This window comes from Protopterus annectens, chromosome 1.part2 (assembly GCF_019279795.1).
Source record: "Protopterus annectens isolate FY-2018-M chromosome 1.part2, PAN1.0, whole genome shotgun sequence".
Lineage (NCBI taxonomy): Eukaryota > Metazoa > Chordata > Ceratodontiformes > Protopteridae > Protopterus > Protopterus annectens.
In genome coordinates this window covers 906,886,876-906,908,162 of record NC_056727.1, presented here as the reverse complement: position 1 = coordinate 906,908,162, position 21,287 = coordinate 906,886,876, and the positions used below count along the sequence as shown (strand labels likewise).

General features: G+C 38.9%; 1 protein-coding gene across 1 annotated transcript in view; it reads right to left on the bottom strand.

The window, feature by feature from the left end:
* Positions 1–21,287, bottom strand: part of ITPKB (inositol-trisphosphate 3-kinase B) — a 1,126,253-nt gene that overhangs the window by 356,965 nt on the left and 748,001 nt on the right. The window contains exon 4 of the mRNA XM_044059604.1: positions 19,316–19,529. Within this exon, the coding sequence (XP_043915539.1) occupies positions 19,316–19,529 (214 nt within the window). The remainder of the gene's footprint in view (positions 1–19,315; positions 19,530–21,287) is intronic.

Below are 21,287 nucleotides of genomic sequence, written 5' to 3'. Positions count from 1 at the left end.
TAGCCCCCCCCCCCCCCTTCTAAGAGGCCTAGGACTGAAGTTGATTAAGAATCTTCTGATCAGGATTCTGTTTTTTCTGATTCTTCTGATGATCTGGATTTGCCCTTATCTACTTATGAAGATTCTGATCCTGAGGACTCCATTCCCTCTGCTTCCCCTCCTGAGGATTTTTCTTTTGGTGAAATCTTACATACTCTAATGGAGCATTTCCACTGGGAAAGCCAGGATTTTTCTGTTTCAAAAAAGAGGCTTAGGGATTTCCTTCTCCTACCTCAGCTTAGGCCTTCAGCTATTCCTCCTGTACTAGACATTGTTGATGATGCTTTCTTGGAATCTAGTTTGGCCCCTGATTCCTTGCCTCCTGCTCCCAGGAAACCTGACAGATACTATATGGTCCCTGAGTCCCACAAGTTTCTTTTTAAAAATCCTATTGTAGATCCAGAGACTATTTCACAGGGGGCCAAGGGCATTAAGGCTTCTACTGCCAAAAATTCTACCCCTTCTGATAGAGACTCAAGGGAGCTGGAAAGATAGGGTAAGAAGGTTTACACTTCTGCAACCTTGGCCATTAGGGCTTTAAACTGCCAGTTTCATATGTTAAAGGATCAGCAACATGTTATTAGACTGCTTAAACAAAAAATGATGTTGATTCCTGACTGTGTGGAAAATAAAGAATTATAGGATTTAATGCATTCTGCTGAACAAGTTGGAAAACATACTTTGCAATGTGGTTTTGATTCATTAGAGGCCTCTTGCAGGGCTGCTGTTACTGGGTCTGTGCTCAGAAGGCATGCTTGGCTTAAGGAGCAATCTTTACCTGATCTCGTTAAAGCTAAATTGTTGGATGCTCCCTTAAATCAGGAACGCCTGTTTGGCAACAAGGCTGAGGAAGTTCTTAAAAAGATGGAAGATAAAGCTAAATATATGCAAACTGTTAAAGATTTCTTACAAGTTCAGCCTCCTAGATTTAGTAGGCACTGGCCCTCTAAGAATTGGTCCTTTCCAGCCCCTTCCAAGTCTTCTCAAGCCAAACCCAGACACAGCAAAAACCCTAGGTTTCCGTCCCATGGGACACACAGGACTAAGCAGTGAGGGGCCTCCACTTCCAAATCTGGGAGTAATAAGACTCCCCCTATGGTAAACTGTCTCAATGACTTCCTTTTAAAATTTCCAAGCACTTATCAACTGACTGCCCCTTTGGGGGAAAAGATTGCTCTTCATGCAAAGAACTGGGAACTCATTACCCAGGACAAATGGGTTTTAAATATAGTGTCCCAGGGATACAGATTTCACTTCCACACGTTGCCAGCACCAAGCGGGTGGCTAGACCTACCCCAAATCAGTGGGCAGAGGCCCCAAAACAAGTACTTTCTCTCTTAAGCATGGGGACTATTCAACTGGTTCCAGAAGAGGAAAAGGGACAAGGTTTCTATTCGAGACTTTTCCTGGTACCCAGAAAAGACAATTCATGGTGTCCTATCCTGGACCTGCTACTCTAAATACCTTTTTGGAGATTCCAAAATTCAAGATGCTGACTCTTCACCAATTACTTCTTATGCTAAGCAAAGATGCCTGGTTGGCAACACTAGATTTAAAAGAAGCATACCTGCACATCCCAATCAGGGAATCTTGCAAAAGATACCTACGCTTCAAAGCAGGCTACACGCACTATCAGTTCTCTGCACTGCCCTTTGGCTTATCTACTGCGCCCAGGGTATTCACAAAGTGCCTAGCTCCAGTTATTGCATTTTACAGGCAAAGAAATATTCAAATATACCCATACCTGGATGATTGTCTAATTCAGGCAGAAAGCCAGGACATACTTTTGAATCACCTGGCCTTTGTACAAAGGGTTCTAACTTATCTGGGGTACACCATAAACTAAAATAAATCACTTCTGGTACCCTGTCAACAAATTATATTCCTGGGAGCAAGCTTGAATACAACTTCCCAGATGGCTTGCCTCACGCCAGATAAACAAATTCATTTGACTACCTACTTCAAACAAGTAGCCACAAAAAACATGCTATCTGCAAGACAAATACTGCAAGTCTTGGGGTTCATGGCCTCCTGCATTCTTCTAATTACATATGCAAGACTGCATATGAGGAAACTACAGTGGTTTCTAAAAAGCCTATGGTGTCAACATTCTCAGGATCTAGAAGCAATGATTCCTATCTTACCTTGCCTACGCCTAGAGTTCCTTTGGTGGGCAGAGGCCTGTCACCAAAACAAGGGACTACCTTTCACACCACCCCTGCCGCCCAAACCCTAACAACAGATGCATCAGATTATGCATGGGGGGGCTCACCTGGCAGGGAAGTGCATTCAGGGCAAATGGAACCCAAGTCAAATGCACCTGCATATCAATCAAAATTAAATGTTAGCTGTACAGAATGCTCTGACAGCCTTCAAGGACCACATTCTTCCAGGACAACTAATGGTAAAGACGGGCAGCACCACGGTTATGTGGTACATAAACAAGCAGGGGGGTACACATTCTTATCCCCTCTCCAGACTAGCCATGGCACTGTGGAACACAGCCTTGAGCTACCAAGTGCACCTACAAGCTCAATTCCTGCCAGGAAAATTAAATACACTGACAGCTGGACTAAGCAGAAACTTCATGGACCCACACAAGTGGAAACTGGAACCAAGGATTTTCAACATGTTGACAAGCAAATGGGGGAGCCCAGATACAGACCTGTTTGCCTCTCCCCAGAACTACCAATTGGACAAATTTTGCACAAGGACTCCACAAACAAGCCTGGAAAGTGGATGCTCTGTCCTTCAGCTGGAAAAACCTATCAGTCTATGCCTTCCCCCTTCTGCCTCTGCTCTCCAAAGTACTACTAAAAATCAAAGAGGACAAACCAAGGATGACTTTGATTACTCCAGACTGGCCGTGTCAACAATGGTACCCCCTCCTGCGCAGTGTGTCATGGTTATCCCCATGGCACCTGCCTCAGACTCCTTCCCTGTTGTCTCAGCAGAAGAATCAGATTCTGCACCCTCAGCTTCTAACAGTGAACCTTACAGCCTGGCTAATTACATAATCTCTACTTTACCATCCCTCAGTAAACCTGTGATGGATATCATTTTAGAGGCAAGGAGGCCTAGTACTAGAAAATCTTATGCTGAAAAATGGAAAAGATTCTGTGCCTGGAACCAATCTCAAGGGATGAGCACAGCAGTGCCCAATTTATCTCAGATTTTACAATACTTAACTGAGATGCTTCACAAGGGCCTGTCTTTTTCCTCCATTAAAATCCACGCCTCAGCCATTTCAGCTCATTATAACACAGAACCTCCCCTCTTCTCTCATCCACTGCTCAAGCAGTTCCTCAGAGAGGCCAAAAATTTGAGACCACCCAGGAGAGCTTCAACCCCAGCCTGGGACCTTAACTTTGTTTTAGAGAAACTCACTCTACCTCCTTTCAAGCCAACTGCTACTGCAGACTTAAAATTTCTTTCTTGGAAAACAGCTTTCCTTTTTGCAATCACTTCAGCTAAAAGGGTATCTGAATCACAGGTCCTTATGGCAGTGGAGACTTTCATCATCTTTCATGCGGACAGGGTGTCTCTCAGAACCAATCCATCCTTCATGCCCAAGGTGGTATCCAGTGTGGCTCTTAATCAGTTCATTCATTTGCCAACCTTTTTTCCCAATCCACAGAACAAAGGGGAATGGATACTGCATTCCTTAGATGTGCACAGACAACTTAGATTCTACTTGGGCAGGACTAAACCTCAAAGGAAATCTGAACAACTGCTGGTGGCAGAGGGGAAGGCTATTTCAAAGCAAACCATTTCTAAATGGATAGGCCATTGCATTAATTTCTGCTATAAACACCATGGAAAACCTATCCCCCATGGGATCAGACCTCACTCCACAAGGGCTGCATCAACCTCTACAGCCTTCCTCAGAGGCGTCCCTACCAGGGACATCCTAGAAGCTGCTACCTGGAGTTCTGTACATACTTTCACCAAGCATTATCATTTGACAATTTTCTCTAAATCCAGAGCTGGCTTTGCCACTGCAGTCTTGCAGGGCCTTATAGCTGGTCCTAATGCTATTTAAATTCCTCCTCCCAACCATAGCTTTGGGAATCTACCCAAATGTAATGACTGCAACAGTGAAACATGAAGAACATAGTGCAGTTGTGTACACTTACCATAAATGTAGATTTTCGAGTGTATTCACTGTTGCAGCCCTGGTTACCCTCCCTTCAGCCCCCTATCTTCTTTTGGCTATACCTCTACTTTCCTTTATTATACTTAAAAGCCTTTTTGGTGTATTTGCTTTTTTGTTGGAGGTATATCATTGTACTTTTATATTTAATTGCTTCCCATTAGGGGGGGCACCTGATATCTGGGGCAAGAAAAACTGATGTAATGGCATCGGCTGCATGTTTTATACCCCTGACATCATGGAAGAAGGGACAGCAACCGATGCAGGACCCAAGACTTTGTAAATCAGGCCGACTGAAGGCTACCTGCAAGCAGATAACCCAAATGTAATAACTGCAACAGTGAATACACTCGAACATCTACACTTATGGTAAGTGTACACAACTGTACTTTACACAGTCTGTAGTAATGGTGTTATCATTGAACATGTAATAATTGCAGGTCTGTTAACTGTCTTTAATCCCTATTACGACACCTCTATCTGATTTTTTTGGAAGGTCTGTTACTATAAAAAACATTTATACCCTGACAGAACTGGTTTCCAGTCATTGTTCTTAAACTATGTTTCGCAAATAATAACAACATTAATCTTATGGGAAGAGGAAATTTTCCAATAAAAAAAAAACTTGATTATTAATGCTCCTAGCAATAACAACCATCAGAGATGCATCAAATGTTGCTGTGAGCTGTTACATTTTCTGCTTGACAAAAATCCTGATTTGTTTCTGCCAAATATTGCAAAACATCTGCTGCAAAAATTCTCTTCCCTGATCTTGACAAGTGCACGCCACTCTGTCTAAAGATGTGCGCCCAAAATTACACTCAGATGCTCTACACATTTCCACTTTTTAAAACAGGACTCTTTTTTTTATGTAGATATTTACCCAAAAAATCTTTTCTTTCTTGGTGACCTGACTGACTCTCCTTTCTATATGTGATTTGTGAAAATACATCCTAACACCCACACAAGCTATGCTAAGAGGGCTGTAAATTCCCTACTATCAGTCAGTCCTTGCGAATGAGATCATTTGTACCAACATGAATAAAAACAGATCCATACTTCCTGACCTTAAAGCATTCTAAAGCCTGCCTTACATCACCTATTTTTGCTTCTGTTAAGCATAACACTATTTGATATCCATGATCTTCTCTGTAAATGTAAGTAAAAGTTCCTCTAATAATTGAATAACCAATTACAAGAATATATTTTCAGACCAGATCTGAAGAATCTTCAACTTCTAATTCAGTAATATCTGCTCTATCAATTGTTACAAAGCAATGCTCTTCATCACCATTAGTCTTATTATCCGACTTTTTTCATTGCTTAATGCATTTGCAAGCACACAATTCTGATCCAGCTGGCTTTGTACATTCACAGCTTAGTCATGTTGCTGATGTCTATCTTTCTCCTCTTTTTTCTTAGAATAATGTTCTTCCATACTTTCACATTCAATTTTGATTTTTTTCCCTTTTACTTGCCCCTTGCCTCTTTTTTTTCTACCAGAATGCCTGCAGCTAGAAATTCTTTCTATTGCTTGGAAACAGAAATAATTACAGGTTTCAAAGGTAAAAGTGTGTAACTGTTTTATGCCTTCCAGTCCCAGGCGAAGTTCTAAGATATAATTATTTCTGACACAGAAGTACTAAAGTTTTAAGTTTCTGCTAGCCTGGGAAATGAAGGCAGAGGTGTCAAATAGTGATGTCATCCAGCTAACCCAGTAGTAATGTGCATTGTTAATTTAAGAACTATCTCTCAGAGAAAGTCTGTGCATTTTGTATTTGTATTTGGACCTAGAAACATTCTCTCATCAGCACTTCTCATCTATATTTGCCAGCCTCTGTAAGTAAGTTATTTAGGACATAGTATCTCTTAGATATAGATAGGAATACAATAAAAATTAGTTTAGATGTTTTCTGTATTTGTTTAAGACTGTCCTGCAATGTTGTTTTAAAGTATTTCCTGTGATTCTGAACTCTGTTCTTACTGTGTTGAGTTGAGTATTGTCTTGTGCTTTTATTATTTATTATTAAATATAGTTAAACCTTTTAATTGTTGCTGGCTTGTTTAGAGATATTTAAGCTCTTGGAGTACTTGCATATGTATTTGGTGATATTGTATAGGCCACTCCTAAATAGCCTTGCTGTTGGTCACACTTAACCATTTGGATAATAGTTACATTATACAGTAGAATTGGTCACTCTTTGGGAAGGGCCTTAAAGTAGCTGATAGAGTGGCTGATAGTAGTGATTACTACCTTATAGTCTGGGCAGAAGGGGGCACAGCTAGTAAACCTGTGCCAGCCTTCCCCAAAAGTGTCTGCGTGTTTGTATATAAATCAAATCTGAAAGTGTATGTGTGTGTGTCAGCTACTTGGGCAGGGACATGAAGCACTGATTGGACAGAGAGGGTGCTGGAGGTTTTGGCTTGACCACTCAGCTGAGATCTTAACCCTATAGATGTACAGGTAGGCAGTCTTATTGGGGATCTGGAGAGAGAGGGGTGTGCTCTTGTACTTTACTGTGTGTGTACTTGCCATCCTCCCAATGTGCATGTCCCTAACTAGTGTTAGTGGTGAGGATTAAGCCTCCTTGATTAGTGGGCCAGTGCAGGGGCATCACAGAGTCCATCACTACAGGACTCTATATCTAACTGTTTGATGTTTGTAGTGAAAATATTCAGCAACAAATTGGAAATTCAGTTTTGCACTTAGGTGCAGAGGTCATGAATCAGTCCCACACTGAACTACAGAATGTCAAGTCACAATTCCAGGTAAGGATTTTTCATATCCTTTTCTATATTAATTTCTTTATTTTATTTAACATTTGTTGACCGGGAAAGTCCAATGGGCACCTGGGTAGAAACGCTCCTGATGCATGTCTTTGGAATGTGAGAGGAAACCAGAGTACCCAGAGAAAACCCACATGAATGCAGGGAGGACATATAGACTTCACACAGAAGGCACCCCAGCTGAGAATCGAACCAGATAATCTCTTGCTGTGAGGTGACAATGTTAACCGCTGCACCACTGCGCCACTGGAAAACAACACTTTCAAGGACAAATAAATAGTGTTATTAGGTCTTATGTTATAAAATTTAAATATTTTTATGATTTTATGTACTTCATTTGCCCCAGGTGAAAAAGCAAAAAAAAATGTGTATTGTGAAATTATACTAACACAACAATGTGACAATCAAAATGTGTTGTGTCTTCACAATGTTTCTAAAATATGGCAAACACTAGGTTCAGGGTCTTCTGCATACATACTATCCCAGCAGATATGTACTCCTTCTGAAAGTATGCACTTCCTAGAACAATGAAGGAGTCATAAAGTGAGCACAAATAAGAGCTACAGTGACTATTTTTCATACAAATACACACACATATGCACACACACACACACACACACACACACACACACACACACACACACACACACACACACACGTGCGCGCATGCAAACATAAAATCACAACCCAAATTCACAGTCCCTGATAAGCAGGTTAACAACTATTTAACTGTGATCAAAAGAAAACAATGGCTAGTCTCTTTCACAAAGCCTGCTTCCCTTCCATTCAAAATATATCAGCTATTGGTGTATACTCCTGACATTTGATATGATGACCGTGAAAGAACCAGCGGAGTGAGATTGTAGTGCTCCAGTGTGGTTTGGAATTTGTACCGGCTGCACTTCCTAGAAAATGTGGTGTTGACTGAAAGTTTTCAGTTGGTTCGTAGGTTGCATTTGTGTAACTTTTTGAAGATGAGAAAGAAATGTTTGTTGAAAATGCTGAAAATGGTGTAGATGAAATTGATTTGGATACTAATGATAGCTTTTTTACCTGTGAGTCTTCCATTTCTGATGTAATTGTTAGTAATTATATTAATGTTTATTGTTAGCTGGACACTGCGAAGGTACCTGTTAGGAATACATTTATTCCAGATTTTAGACATGAGGGAATATCTCATGTTTCCTCAGCGATATATTATTCAGTAGAAAATATGCTTTATGTTATAATTTAAGTACCCAAGAATGGCAAATGTGGGGGAGGAGCCTGAATGTCTTACTGAAAGCAGCAGTATTTTAGAGCTCCATATAACTAGTTAAAAAAGACAGGAAAAATATTTTTTTCTTCAAAGTATAAAATCTTATGGATAAAGGACTAATTTATGTAATTAAAAACTTTGGTGAAGTTTTACAAATAATTTCCTGTCAAAAAGCTTTGAGATATATTCACTTGTTAAAATGAGAAATTCAAGGAATTCTCACCAGGATGCTGCCTTAAAGAACGAACTACAACAGATGGCATCTACCCTGCAGGAGTTGTCTTTGAAGATGGATGATTTTAAAGAGAACCTGGAAAATCTTAAAACAAGCAGTCAAAAACAGGCTGACACCCTCAAGGAAATGCTACAACACCAGACAAGGATAACAGGAATAGAGGTTTCTCTAAATTACTTAGAAATAAGAATTAAGGAAGAGGAAACACAGAAATAACTGCTTCTTAAACAGAACACTTGGTTGGTTAATAAAGTAGATGACTTGGAAAATGGGGAGAGAAGAAATAACATCAGAATTTTCGGATTACCTGAAAACACAAAATGTGAGGATATTATTTCCTTTTTATCAAGCTGGATCCCTAACTTTTTAAATTTAAAAGAAGGACTTTCCTTTGGCATTGAAAGGGCGTAGAGCTCTTGGAAAACCTGACACTAACTCAAACTCTCCTTCTAAGTCAATAATTATTAAATTTCTTTCATACTTGGACAAATAACTGATTTTAAGATCTGCTTGGAGGAAGACACCTTTAAAATATAAACAGAGCCTGATAAAATTTGATAACAAATATTCATCTAGAATAATGGAACAAAGTGTGGCCAGTGATAACGTTTCTGAAACAAAATAACATCAAGGCACAACTTGCATATCCAGCTAAGATAAGAATACTGTATGCCAACAAGATGAGGATTTTTATTGACTTAGAGGAAATCTCTTCATTTATTAAAGCTAATAATGTGATTACTTTACCAGAAGATATGGCTTGGATGTCACCTTCTCTCAAGAGAACAAAAGAAACAAATGTCTGGACAGACGTCAAAAAAAGAAGCAAAAGACTGATACCGTTACAGCCAAATCTCTCAAAGCATGTATTATGATATGAATTGTTTTAACATTGCTTTAGAGGACCAATTTTACTGCTTGGTATTTTAAAACAAAGGTAAGTAACTATGGGAATCTTTATATTTTTTGAAAATAGATGACACATGAGAGTTTTCACATTACCTCAGGTATGTAAAACAGGGTACTTTTCTTTCACAGAAGGAGGGTTATATAGCACATAAAATATTTATACTGTACATCGACATACATAGTATATGTGTATTTTCTCTTTTCTTTCTCTCTTCTCTCTTTTCTCATTATTTATTTTAACTTCATCTTGTCTCCCTTTCTAAATTCTCTCCTCTTTACTATACTAATATAGTCTGTATATATTTAATAACTCACAATACATAGATAAATAATAGTCTAAAATAATCTAGCTTTATGGTAGACTAATTGGAATGATGAAGTCCGTGGTGGTGGTGCTGTGGTAACATTGTCGCCTCACAGTAAGACGTTGTCCTGTTCGATTCTCAGCTAAAGCGTCTTCTATGTGGAGACATGCATGAACAGGTGTACCTTCGTTGAAGGTTGTGCATCAGGGCTGGCAACTCGGCACATAAAAATCTACTGCCAATCATTAGCGGACTGGAGTTCCGCTGTGGCGACTCCCTAACCGTGAAAAGCCAAAAGACACAACAACCGTGAAAGAACCAGCACAGGCAGCAATGTGTTTTTGTGCTTCTCCTTATAACAAGCCATATCAAGGGCTGTTTAATAGTGATCATGTAACTGTACCTTATATTCATGTAAAAGTGCATGATTTTCATATGCAGCCTGCCCCAAATCAGAGACATTTTATTTGATCACCCCTAATGTACGACTGTGATGAAAATGAATGAAACAATGTATTTCTGCTTGCTGCCCTCAAAAAAATGCACTCCCTTCTCTGTCAGCCCGTAAGGACAATCATTTAACAGTGATCATGCAACTGCCTTTTTAGCTTAACTTTCCCTTAAAGATGGGCAATTTTGTGTACACCTCTCACACTTTAATATGATGAAAACAAAATAAATAATGGCCACAGTAATGCAGCTCAGTTTGCTGAATTCAGACATGTACATTGACATCTGACAAGCCATCTAAAATGATTTAACAATGGCACTGTAACTGATCTTTGATTTCACAAATAGCTTGTCCCCCAACTCCAAAACAAAGACACTATGTGCACCTCTGATGGCTGATTGTGATAGAAGTGAATGATTTTGACATATTCAACAAGCTGATAGATGGACTTGTCTAATATTCATTTGATTGTGCTTCCAAGTCTTGCCCCTTAGTAACATAACTACTATCATTTAAAGGTAATCCAAGGACTGAGGTAGTTTATTTTTATTTTTATTTTATTTATAGGGGCATGTGATCAGTGGCTCCGCTTAGGGTACTATTCAAAATTTTCACAAAATGGATTTTTTGTAGCTTCCTTTCTGTCAGTTCACTGAAGGTTATTCTACATCTATCATCCTGAATGTGTTTGTTAATCATCTCATTTAATGCAGTAGATGTGCTCTTATCTATATTTGAAAAAGTGATGTTAAGAGAGAAAAAAAATCATTGGCAATATTATCATCACAGCTATAAGGGCAATAAACTCTGTTCCATAAATCAATGAGTTAGTTTTTATTCAGGATCGATGAATACTTCCTAAAGTACAGATTAGAGCTATGATCTAAATGATATCATTGTTGCTTGGTTCGACAGTCAGTTCTCTGGAATAATTCTGGAAAACTAAATTTTCTCTATTATATGCATTGTTTGTTTGTGTCTTTCGGCTTCTCCCGGTTAGGGGTTGCCACAGCGGAACTCCGGTCCGCTAATGATTGGCAGCAGGTTTTTACGTACTGGCTTGCCAAGCCTAACACACAACCTTCAATGAAGGAACACCCATTCACGCATGTCGACACACAGAAGACGATCTAACTGAGAATCGAACGGGCAACGTCTAACTGTGAGGCGACAATGCTACTGCAGCACCACCACCGCAGTATTCTCTATTATATGCATTATTTTTCTTAATTACATGATGCCTTTCTTATTAAATTCCCCATAATAATGTACTTTGAAACAGACCATTTAGGATATACTGCAAGATCTGCTGTCTGATGGAGAAGTTAACATAACCATTAATCAATTTTCTTATTTCATGCAGGATTTTTGACCCCAAAATTATTAAAACACTACACTTCCATGGTCTGTTTTTTCTTTCAAATTCTTCTAGCAAATCCAATGATAGGAAACAGATGAACTTTAGAGGCCTGTAATGCTTTTCATTAAATTTTTTGCTCTGGATATCTGAAATATTGTGAAAATTTTAAAGGATCGTGTTTTACAAGGCATTCATATCTCTTTTATCATGTCACTTTTTATTAAACCACAATCCTACATGTGTTTCTTATTAACTCAGTACTATGTGAAGTCAGCGATGACTGTATTACTTAAAACAGTCTAGTGGGCAAAGCCCACCCCAACAAAACTACTGATGTAGTGATGATCACTGAAGCCCATTAGAAGGAACAGGCTCATTGGATCATGATTTTTCAGAGAGGCACGTCAATGAACTGTACCATATTTTACTGACCCAGAAAAAAAATAAATGTTTTTCAGATAGGGTACAATAATAAAAAAGGATTAATAATATTAGGAAAAGTGTCACAGTCTTCTTCATCAAAGATGAACCTTAATGTTTCTCATCTGATCTGTAATTCTGAGTTATATACCAGTTACCAGCATATATTTTAATGTGTTTTTAATTCTGTATAACATCACTCAATCAGAAATGAAACTCTATAGAAACATGCAAAAGAAGTTTAATAATATAATTAAAGTCTGAACATGTTCAAAAACAGCTGAAATGTAACAACCTTTTGATTTGAGCAGAAACATTCATTCTGGTGACTATATTAGCCCATGGCTGCATTTATATTCCTTAAGATTTGAGGCATCATAAAAAATGTGTGCATTTTTTTAACTAGATTTCTATAAGCATAAATAGCATATGCTGCTGACTTGCCTAGCAAGTGGATTCATTTTTTCTACTGCCATATTTTGTATTCCTTTAACACTGCATGTTTCCCTCAGTCCCTGCTTAAGTCATTCATAACTTTGCATAAAAATATAATATCGTTGGTCAACCCGAAACTACCACAGTCAACTGCCTTCATCCATGTGGCAACTCCTTATCTTCACTGAGATTTTCTTAGCAGTTTTGATGCGCGTTTAGCATATATAGTATCAGGTGTATTCCAATTCAGACCACTAACATTACACCAAAGGGCATAACAATATCAGACCACTGACATTCCATCAAAGGGCAGAACAGAATCAGACCAGTGACATTCCACCAAGAGGCAGAACAGTATCAGATCGCTGACATTCCACCAAGGGGCAGAACAGTATCACACTACTGACATTCCACCAAAAAGCAGAACAGTATCAGACCACTGACATTCCACAGAAGGGCAGAAGAGTATTAAAACCACTGATATTCAACTAAAGGGCAAAACAGTATCAAACTACTGACATTCCACCAAATGGCAGAAGAGTATCAGACCACTGACATTCCACCAAAGTGCAGAACAGTATCAAACTACTGACATTCCACCTAAGAGCAGAACAGTATAAGAACACTGATATTCCAACAAGGGGCAGAACAGTATCACACTACTGACATTCTACCGAAGAGCAGAACAGTACTAGACCACTGACATTCCACAGAAGGGCAGAAGAGTATTAAAAGCACTGATATTCCACTGAAGGGCAAAACAGTATCAAACCACTGACATTTCACCAAAGGGCAGAACAGTTTCAGACTACTGACATTCCACCAAAGGGCAGAACAACATCAGACTACTTGCAGGACTTTCTAGGAATTACTTTAGCATTAACCAAGAAAAGCAGTCCAACATATAATTCTACCTTAATGTATCCTTTTTAACAAGGCAAAGAAGAATATTGTTGAATTGTGACTATCCTTATAGTCATAAAAGCTCTTACTTAACTATACAGGACAGTAGTGGATCTATACAAAGGTAGATGAAGCTTGACAAAAGTTCAAGTGTTTGGGGAAATAAGGCTCAGCAGACTGGAAGGTGTAGCAATAATTTGGAATGCCTTTCTTCCAAGTATTCTTGACAAGGTACAAGGATCTTTCACTGCATGCAATGCCATGTGGCTACACGGATGCTTTACTGATTGGTTTGTCATTCCCTGTGTACTAGGTTTCCTGGACAGATAAATCATTCTCCTGTTACTGTTCACTCTGGGGCTGAATTAAAATTGACATTAGCAGGAAGAGTGGAAACTTGAGAGTATTGAAGTCAGCTTCTATAGCTGTAACAAATATCAGGAATGATGAAAATGTTATTACGACAAATCCTGAATATCAATAAGCTTATTATACTCCAATATACTTTGCCTGCCTCCAACTGCTTCCCTTTACATACATAACCTTTCTTTCTCTGTTTTTTATTTTACTTTCTGAATGCTAACATTTTCTAAGTGAATTACTGAATGATGCCGAACTCAGCAGTTACAGTCATAGCCAGACTAATAATTCATGGATTTTCTAGGTAAAGATTTAAAGTTGACAGACAACTATGAAATGTCTTAGCCACAAAGGCCTGAGAGAGCGAACAGGAATGATGGTCGTGAGTAGGCCCTAAACAAAACAAGCAAAGCTCGTGACTATCCTTATGTGGAATTTGCCTGCCCTTCCTGGATGACATTAACAACAACAAGAGGCAGTAGCAAGAAAATAAATCCCCTCAGGGGTACTTAGTTGGGAGGGTGGCCTAATGGTTAAAGTGTTTGCCTTACAAACACAAGGTGCAGGGTTTGAGTCTCACAAGGGATAATTGGCTAGGCTTAAAATGGCTCACAAGAGCAGTTAGCTTAGTATTAACCTATGAACCTATTAACTGAAGCTGGAAGGTGAACTAATGATATCCAAAAGCAGACCAAACATGAGTCAACCTTTATGAATGGTAAGAAAAAGGTTCTGAAGATGATATGAGCAGACGTCCCTTTTATGGCTGACATTCTCAGTGACTTCATGCGACATCCCATGTACTGGCAGTGGTAATAAGCTTTTGTATACAGGCCAGACGTCAGGTCAACTGGCAGAATACAAACCATATATAAAGAATACTGCAACACTGAACAGAAGGTCTAGAAGGACATCTCAATAGTTACAGCTCATCGTCATACATGTATACTAGACTAACAATGACTGAGGCCTTTATAAGTGTAGCCATGAAACCCAAATGTATACCATGAGTTTTTGTGCCTTAGAAGTTATTTCAAGGGGTGTAGGTCAGTTAGGGCTGGCTGGCCATGCAATCCAAAAAGTCTATATGGGAAGGAAAATGTTTTAGCTAATATTCAAAAGCCTGGAAGGGCCCATCCTTGGTAAAGCCATGTGGTTTGTTGACCATGTCCCCCTACTCTGACAAATACTGCATCCCTCTAGAAGGACTTTAAAAATTAAGACAAGTATTAACGTCGATCATCTTCTGTTTGTACTATGGTATCATCTTCAGTGATGGTAATGTGCAGCTCAGTGCTAGGTACATACCAGCCTGTGACACACAGCCCATAATGACACTCTTCATATAGTCTAGGGAGGTACTTCTCAGGTCATTTGAAGCTAAAATGGACTATGACTGAAACATACTGAATGTGTAGTGCAGCGACTTGAGTGAATGCATAACTTCTTGGATCCTGGCCCATGACAGGCAACTGACTGTTATTTTCTCCTTGTTCATCCTAATGAGTGGGGCATCAGTGTGTCATAAAATGGAGTCCCCTATAACTACAGTCCTGGGTAGTGTATTGGCTTGCCTTATGGGCTTGGTAGTTGAGGCTCCACTGGGTGTGGCTGTTGCAGTGTTAGGTGTTACACCACTGGGTGTGGCTGTATGCACAGTGTTAGGTGGTATTACTGTTGAGTGCTTTTGGGTTTTCTGAGAATAAGTTTTGCATGTAGAACATCTGGAAGGTCTTTGGGGGTTTGGGAAGATTGCATTTAATTGCCTCAACATAGGAATGCCTATGTGTGGAGAGCATACTATGTGTAGTGGATATAGTATACTTCTGACAACCAGATTGCTATTATGAGTGTTTGTACACAACAGTTTTGACTCGAGAGACAGTTGGGGGTTTGGGAAGATTGCATTTAATTGCCTCAACATAGGAATGACTATGTGTGGAGAGCATACTATGTGTAGTGGGTATAGTATACTTCTGACAACCAGATTGCTATTATGAATGTTTGTACACAACAGTTTTAACTCCAGCAGAGAAAGTGTGTGTGTGTGTGTGTGTGTGTGTGTGTGTGTGTATATATATATATATATATATATATATATATACATATATATATATATTTGTATACATATATATATATATATATATATATATATATATATATATATATATATAGATGTGTGTGTATGTATATATATATGGGTCCATATGAGTTGATCGACAACTCAAATCAGCGACAGTGACTTCACCGACAAGTCACATCGCCGACATCTAAAACGGAGGTTTAGTAACGGATGCAAATTCGCTACTCATGCCTACCATGGTTTGTTAAGTGTGGCAGTGTCATGCAACCATGGTAGGCATGAGTACCGGATTTGCATCTGTTACTCGGTAAACCTCCGTGTTTTGCGATGTCGGCGATGTGACTTGTCGGTGAAGTCACTGTCGCTGATTTGAGTTGTCGATCAACTCATATGGACCCATATATATATATATATATATATATATATATATATATATACACATACTAGCTGTACCCGGCCACGCGTTGCTGTGGCTCAGTCTGGTTAAATGGAAAAGAAAGAAAAGAGAAAGCACACGTTTCTAATATCTTTAATTTCACAATGCTTGTGGGTATACAATATTTTTTGTTGTTCCATTGTCTGTGCAGATATAGAGATAGTCTGGTTTGCTGACTCTAGAACATGCAACATATAATTGTCCATGTGAGAAGCAATCCATGTGTAGATCTAAACCGCACAATTCTAAAGACTGGCCCTGAGCTTTGTTGATGGTGATTGCAAACGCCAATCGAATTGGGAATTGCAATCTCTTAAATTGAAATGGCATATCCGTTGGAATCATAGGAATGCGAGGAATGAGGACATCTTCACCTTTGAAAGGTCCTGTCAAGATTGTTGCTTCTATGACATTGCTCATTAATTTTTTTACTGCAAGCCGCGTGCCGTTGCAAAGCTTTGGCTGGTTGATATTTCGCAACATGATAATTGGCACACCAATTTTTAATTGCAGTACGTGCGGTGGCATCCCTGGCAGATCGAGTGAATTCAAAAATTCTGTTGGATAATTAACCACTTCATCTGCTTCCACAACAGTGTTGACGGACTTGTATGTGACTGCCTCGCTTTGAATGTTAGATTGAATAATATTAAGTTCATAGACGTCTTTGTTCTTGGCCGCAAGAATAGCTAATTCAAGTCAGCCAATTGTGATTCTAATAATTGGTTTGAATATTGGGAAATACTTTTTCAACCAATTCTTCTTTTGACGTCACTAAATTGCAGAAGTTATGAGGCAATGAAATTCGTCCTGAGGTCAGATCAACCGGCACCTTTCCGTTCCCAATTTCCAGCAATTGATGTGAGAAAATCTCAGCTGATCAATAGTTTTGCAGCTGGACATGCATATTTGTAGTTAATTTTAACGTCTTTACGTGTTGCGACAAAGTGGAGTATTTCAGGCAAGCATTTATTTCATCCGCTGGTGTCGATCGAGGAGAACGAAGCAGATCTGAAGCTGCAGAACGCGATCGCCGTGCTCACAACCGTACATCCTCAAGTCTGGCTGCACATCACTCTGCTGCTTCCTTGGTACGTATTTGAGCCATTCTTTGCCTGTTTCACTCATTCGCTGATGCCCGTTCTTCCTCAGTTTGATTTGCAATTACTCGTCGCACTGCTCCCGCTCCCGAGTATGATGACCTAAGTTTGATCTTCTGCGAGGCATTATTTGGATGAACTAAAGCAGATCGATTGCACTGAAAAAGAAGCAAGAAAGTTATAACAAAAACATATAAAATTGCATATTTGTATACAAATATATAGAATCCATAGTAGGTATATAAAAACGCGCATATTCGAATACAACGTGTGACATCTACATAATAGCAGGTATATAAAAACACGCGCGTATTCGAATGCAACATTGTGTGAAAATTTCAAAGCAATTGGTGAAGAACTTTCGGAGATTTAAGATTTTGAACAAACGAACATTTACATTTTTATTTATATATATATATATACATACATATATATATATATATATATATATATATATATATATATATATATATATATATACATATGGATCTACCTGACAACATCGACATGTCATAACACCGACAACAACTTCACCGGCGCCAGAAGATCGACAAGTCAGAAGACCGACGGTGGAAAACACCGACACTGAGAACACTGAGATGGGGAAAGGATGTGTAAGTATGCGGTAGTGACGGCCGTTAGGGTGCAAGTAAGGTAAGTGTGCGATGTTGACGGTCTGTAGGGATAGGGGTGGGATAAGTGAGTTAGGATTAGGGCGCGGGTTAGGTAAGGGTGCGAGTAAGGTAAGTGTGCGATGTTGACGGTCTGTAGGGATAGGGGTGGGATAAGTGAGTTAGGATTAGGGCGCGGGTTAGGTAAGGGTGCGAGTAAGGTAAGTGTGCGATGTTGACGGTCTGTAGGGATAGGGGTGGGATAAGTGAGTTAGGGTTAGGGCGCGGGTTAGGTAAGGGTGCAGTAGTGATATTTTTTGGGTTAGGGGCGGTTTAAGTGAGTTAGGACACGGGTTAGGTGAGTGTGCGATAGTGACGGACCTTAGGGTTAGGGTTTCGGTTAGGGTTGTAGATAGTTGTGTATGTAAGGGTTAGTGTTGGTTTGTAAGGATTTTGGTGTGCTTGTGTTGTGTGTGTGGGTTTTGGACAGGGGATTTGTTTTGTTTGTTGTTATGATGTGTCGAGTGTATGAGGTGTCGTGTTTGTGAACTGTCGATTATGTGGTGTCGGTGAAGTCGTTGTCGGTGTTATGAAGTGTCGATGTTGTCAGGCAGATCCATATATATACACTGTACATCTCTTGTGTACTATACTTGTTTCTTTGAGGATTAAATTATTGTCATGAACATTAGACAATTTTAAATTGTCTTACTTTACCAAAATCCACCAAACTGGCTGCAGGGAAATTGGGATACTGCATATCTATGATGTTGGGTCCTTTACTGTGTGAGCTACAATGGTGTGGTGCACGAGGGGTTAATAGTGGCCTGACTAAGGGTGTTTTGGGGACTAGACACTAGACTAGGCTATATAAAACTAAATTCAAGAGGCAGTGCTCCTCAACGCACAGACTAGCAAACAGACAAATTTGACCTATTACAGTTATTCAACTATGCTGGAAACATCTGCATAACTTATTGTATAAGTAATTACTTAACTGTAGAAACAGCCTAATATAGTTCATGTTTCAGGTGTCTATTCAGTTTGATGAAAGAGTTTTTATCTTCTTGGTGTTACACTTCCTAATTTTAGCTAAGACTTTTTTCTTTTGTTGTATAAACTGTTTAATTTTTCATTCCATCAGTGTGGTTTTTTTTAGTTAATTTTGGCCTTACTTTTGGTAGGCACAGCATCTTTGAATATAATTCAAATAAATGTTTATTACTGCTAATTAGATTTATCCTCACTAGCTCATTACAACTAGAAGTTTCTTATTACAGTATAAAAGATTATAAATGACATTTAAACCTTTCACATGAGAAATGTTTAAACATTACATTCATAATGTATCATTACAGAAAATACAGGATTGTGAATCACCATTTAAAGTACAGTTATTCACTTTACAGTCAGTCGATGTGGTTACATTTACTATTATCTTATTAACCGCATTACTGGAATGAAACTAACCTGACTCCCATTTTGCAGTCCATGACGCAGGGCATATCGAATGTTGCTAGTAAGTCTTCCATCTGATTATACTTCTCGCCGTCCTTCTCTACATCTCCAAAGTAAGCGGGAACAAATGGCTTCAACACATCATTCATGAGAAGGTTTAGGCAGCGTTGCTCTATGTCACAATGCTTCTTCAGTAACCTCCCATAGGCACCTGCCATAAAGCTACCTAAAGGCAAAAGAGATTTGCTTCAGCTATTTATGTTCACTCACTGCACAGATCACATAACAGTGTACATAGGACAAATTTGTGACCTGTCAGAAACACAGACACGTCTAACAAAAAAAGATAACAGGACCACCTAGTGAAAACTAAAAACAGGCTATCTTTTATCAAAGCTTCTGATACTTAACAATGACTGTACATATCTCATTAGGTACTAATGTCACACAAAAGTCAGTGAGCTATGCTGCCAATGCACAAACAAGGTCCCCAAATCACGGGAATACAAAGCTTTGCTATTTGACCTTCAGATTGTTATCTACAATGAGAATTCTTCTCCCTTCTTTTCAAGAAACTAACTGTAGCTGTATTAAGGCCTGCCAGATACAACTCCATTAAAGGAATACATATTAGAAATGTACTTCATTGGTGCATGATACAAAATGAGGTAACTATGTTATCAATATGCACCGAAAACATGAAGCAAACATTAAAACCTACACTGACGGGGAAAGGATAATAATGCATTAATGACAAAGACATGAAGGGGGTTTGTGTGCGGGAATAGATGACAAAGATGTTAGTTAAAAGAAATGAGCAATAAAAGCCTTGGATTATGGGGCCACCACGGGTGCACCATGAGTCAAAGTGTGGGGTCTGACTGTATGTGGCCTGGAATATGATGAGCTTTGTGATTAAGTTAGTCAGCGTTTTAAAAAAATGTTCACTGTCTATATTTGAGGATGTAAGAGAAATAATAATAATTAGGTCAATTAAGAAGACAGTTAAAAAAAAAAATTAAGACAGGTGACACAAAGATGAAAAGGGGTAAGTCAGGTAGACAAGGTAAGTAAATGAGACTGGTGTCATGAAGGTGACAGAGTAAAAACAAGCTGCCTGGTATTTGCAAAATAAAATGGAATGAAGTGTGCAAACCAAAATAATAGAGACAGCTTCAATAATGGGAAGTCCGTTAGTTCATTTACAGAAGTCCTACTAAACTAAGTTGGTTGAGCTGTGGTTCCTGATGTCATTTTCTCAGGTTCCTTTTGATAATCTAATGACAACTATCATCATCACAATAGTGGAACTGCAAGTGAGAATGAAGGGGAATAGATACTAAATTTGAGGTTGTAGCACCTTGAGAGCATTCCGCCCTACTCTAAAGTACAATAGTGTTGTGGTTAGTATAGTCAAGTAGTAGCAGTGTGAGGGATACAGGCAGGTGGATCCATGATGAGAACACATAACAGCTCATTGCAATCGGAGATCTGATCATAATTCTTTATAGTGTCTGGAGATTGATGTGTTCAATGTACTACTAGTTAGTAAAAAGTACAATTAAAAAAATGTGCAGTGGAGGAGTGGTTGACATACTTATGTATTCCCTGTCTAAGGGAAACAATTCAAAACACTGTGCATGTACTTTATCAGACAGCAGGCAGAAATTGGAGTCGAAACAAAGCCATTTCATGTCCTGCTGCTGCTGTTTACTGGTCAGCAGTCTGTTTTACTGCAGAATTAGTGTTAACAGTGCTTTAAGCATCCTTCTAAGCATCGTTAAAATTTAATATTGCCCTAGAGTAGTGCTGAAGCAGGATATAATTTAGCCAGTTTTTGAGCATACTCGTGGCTCCATGCACCACAAAATGTTTATAGCAAAAGGAGTGAGGATAGAGCTGTATATTGTGTTTTCATGTTCATCCTTCTATGCAAGTTTTATTGAAATTTCTTTGTGGAGTTGTTCATATCACAAATACTGCA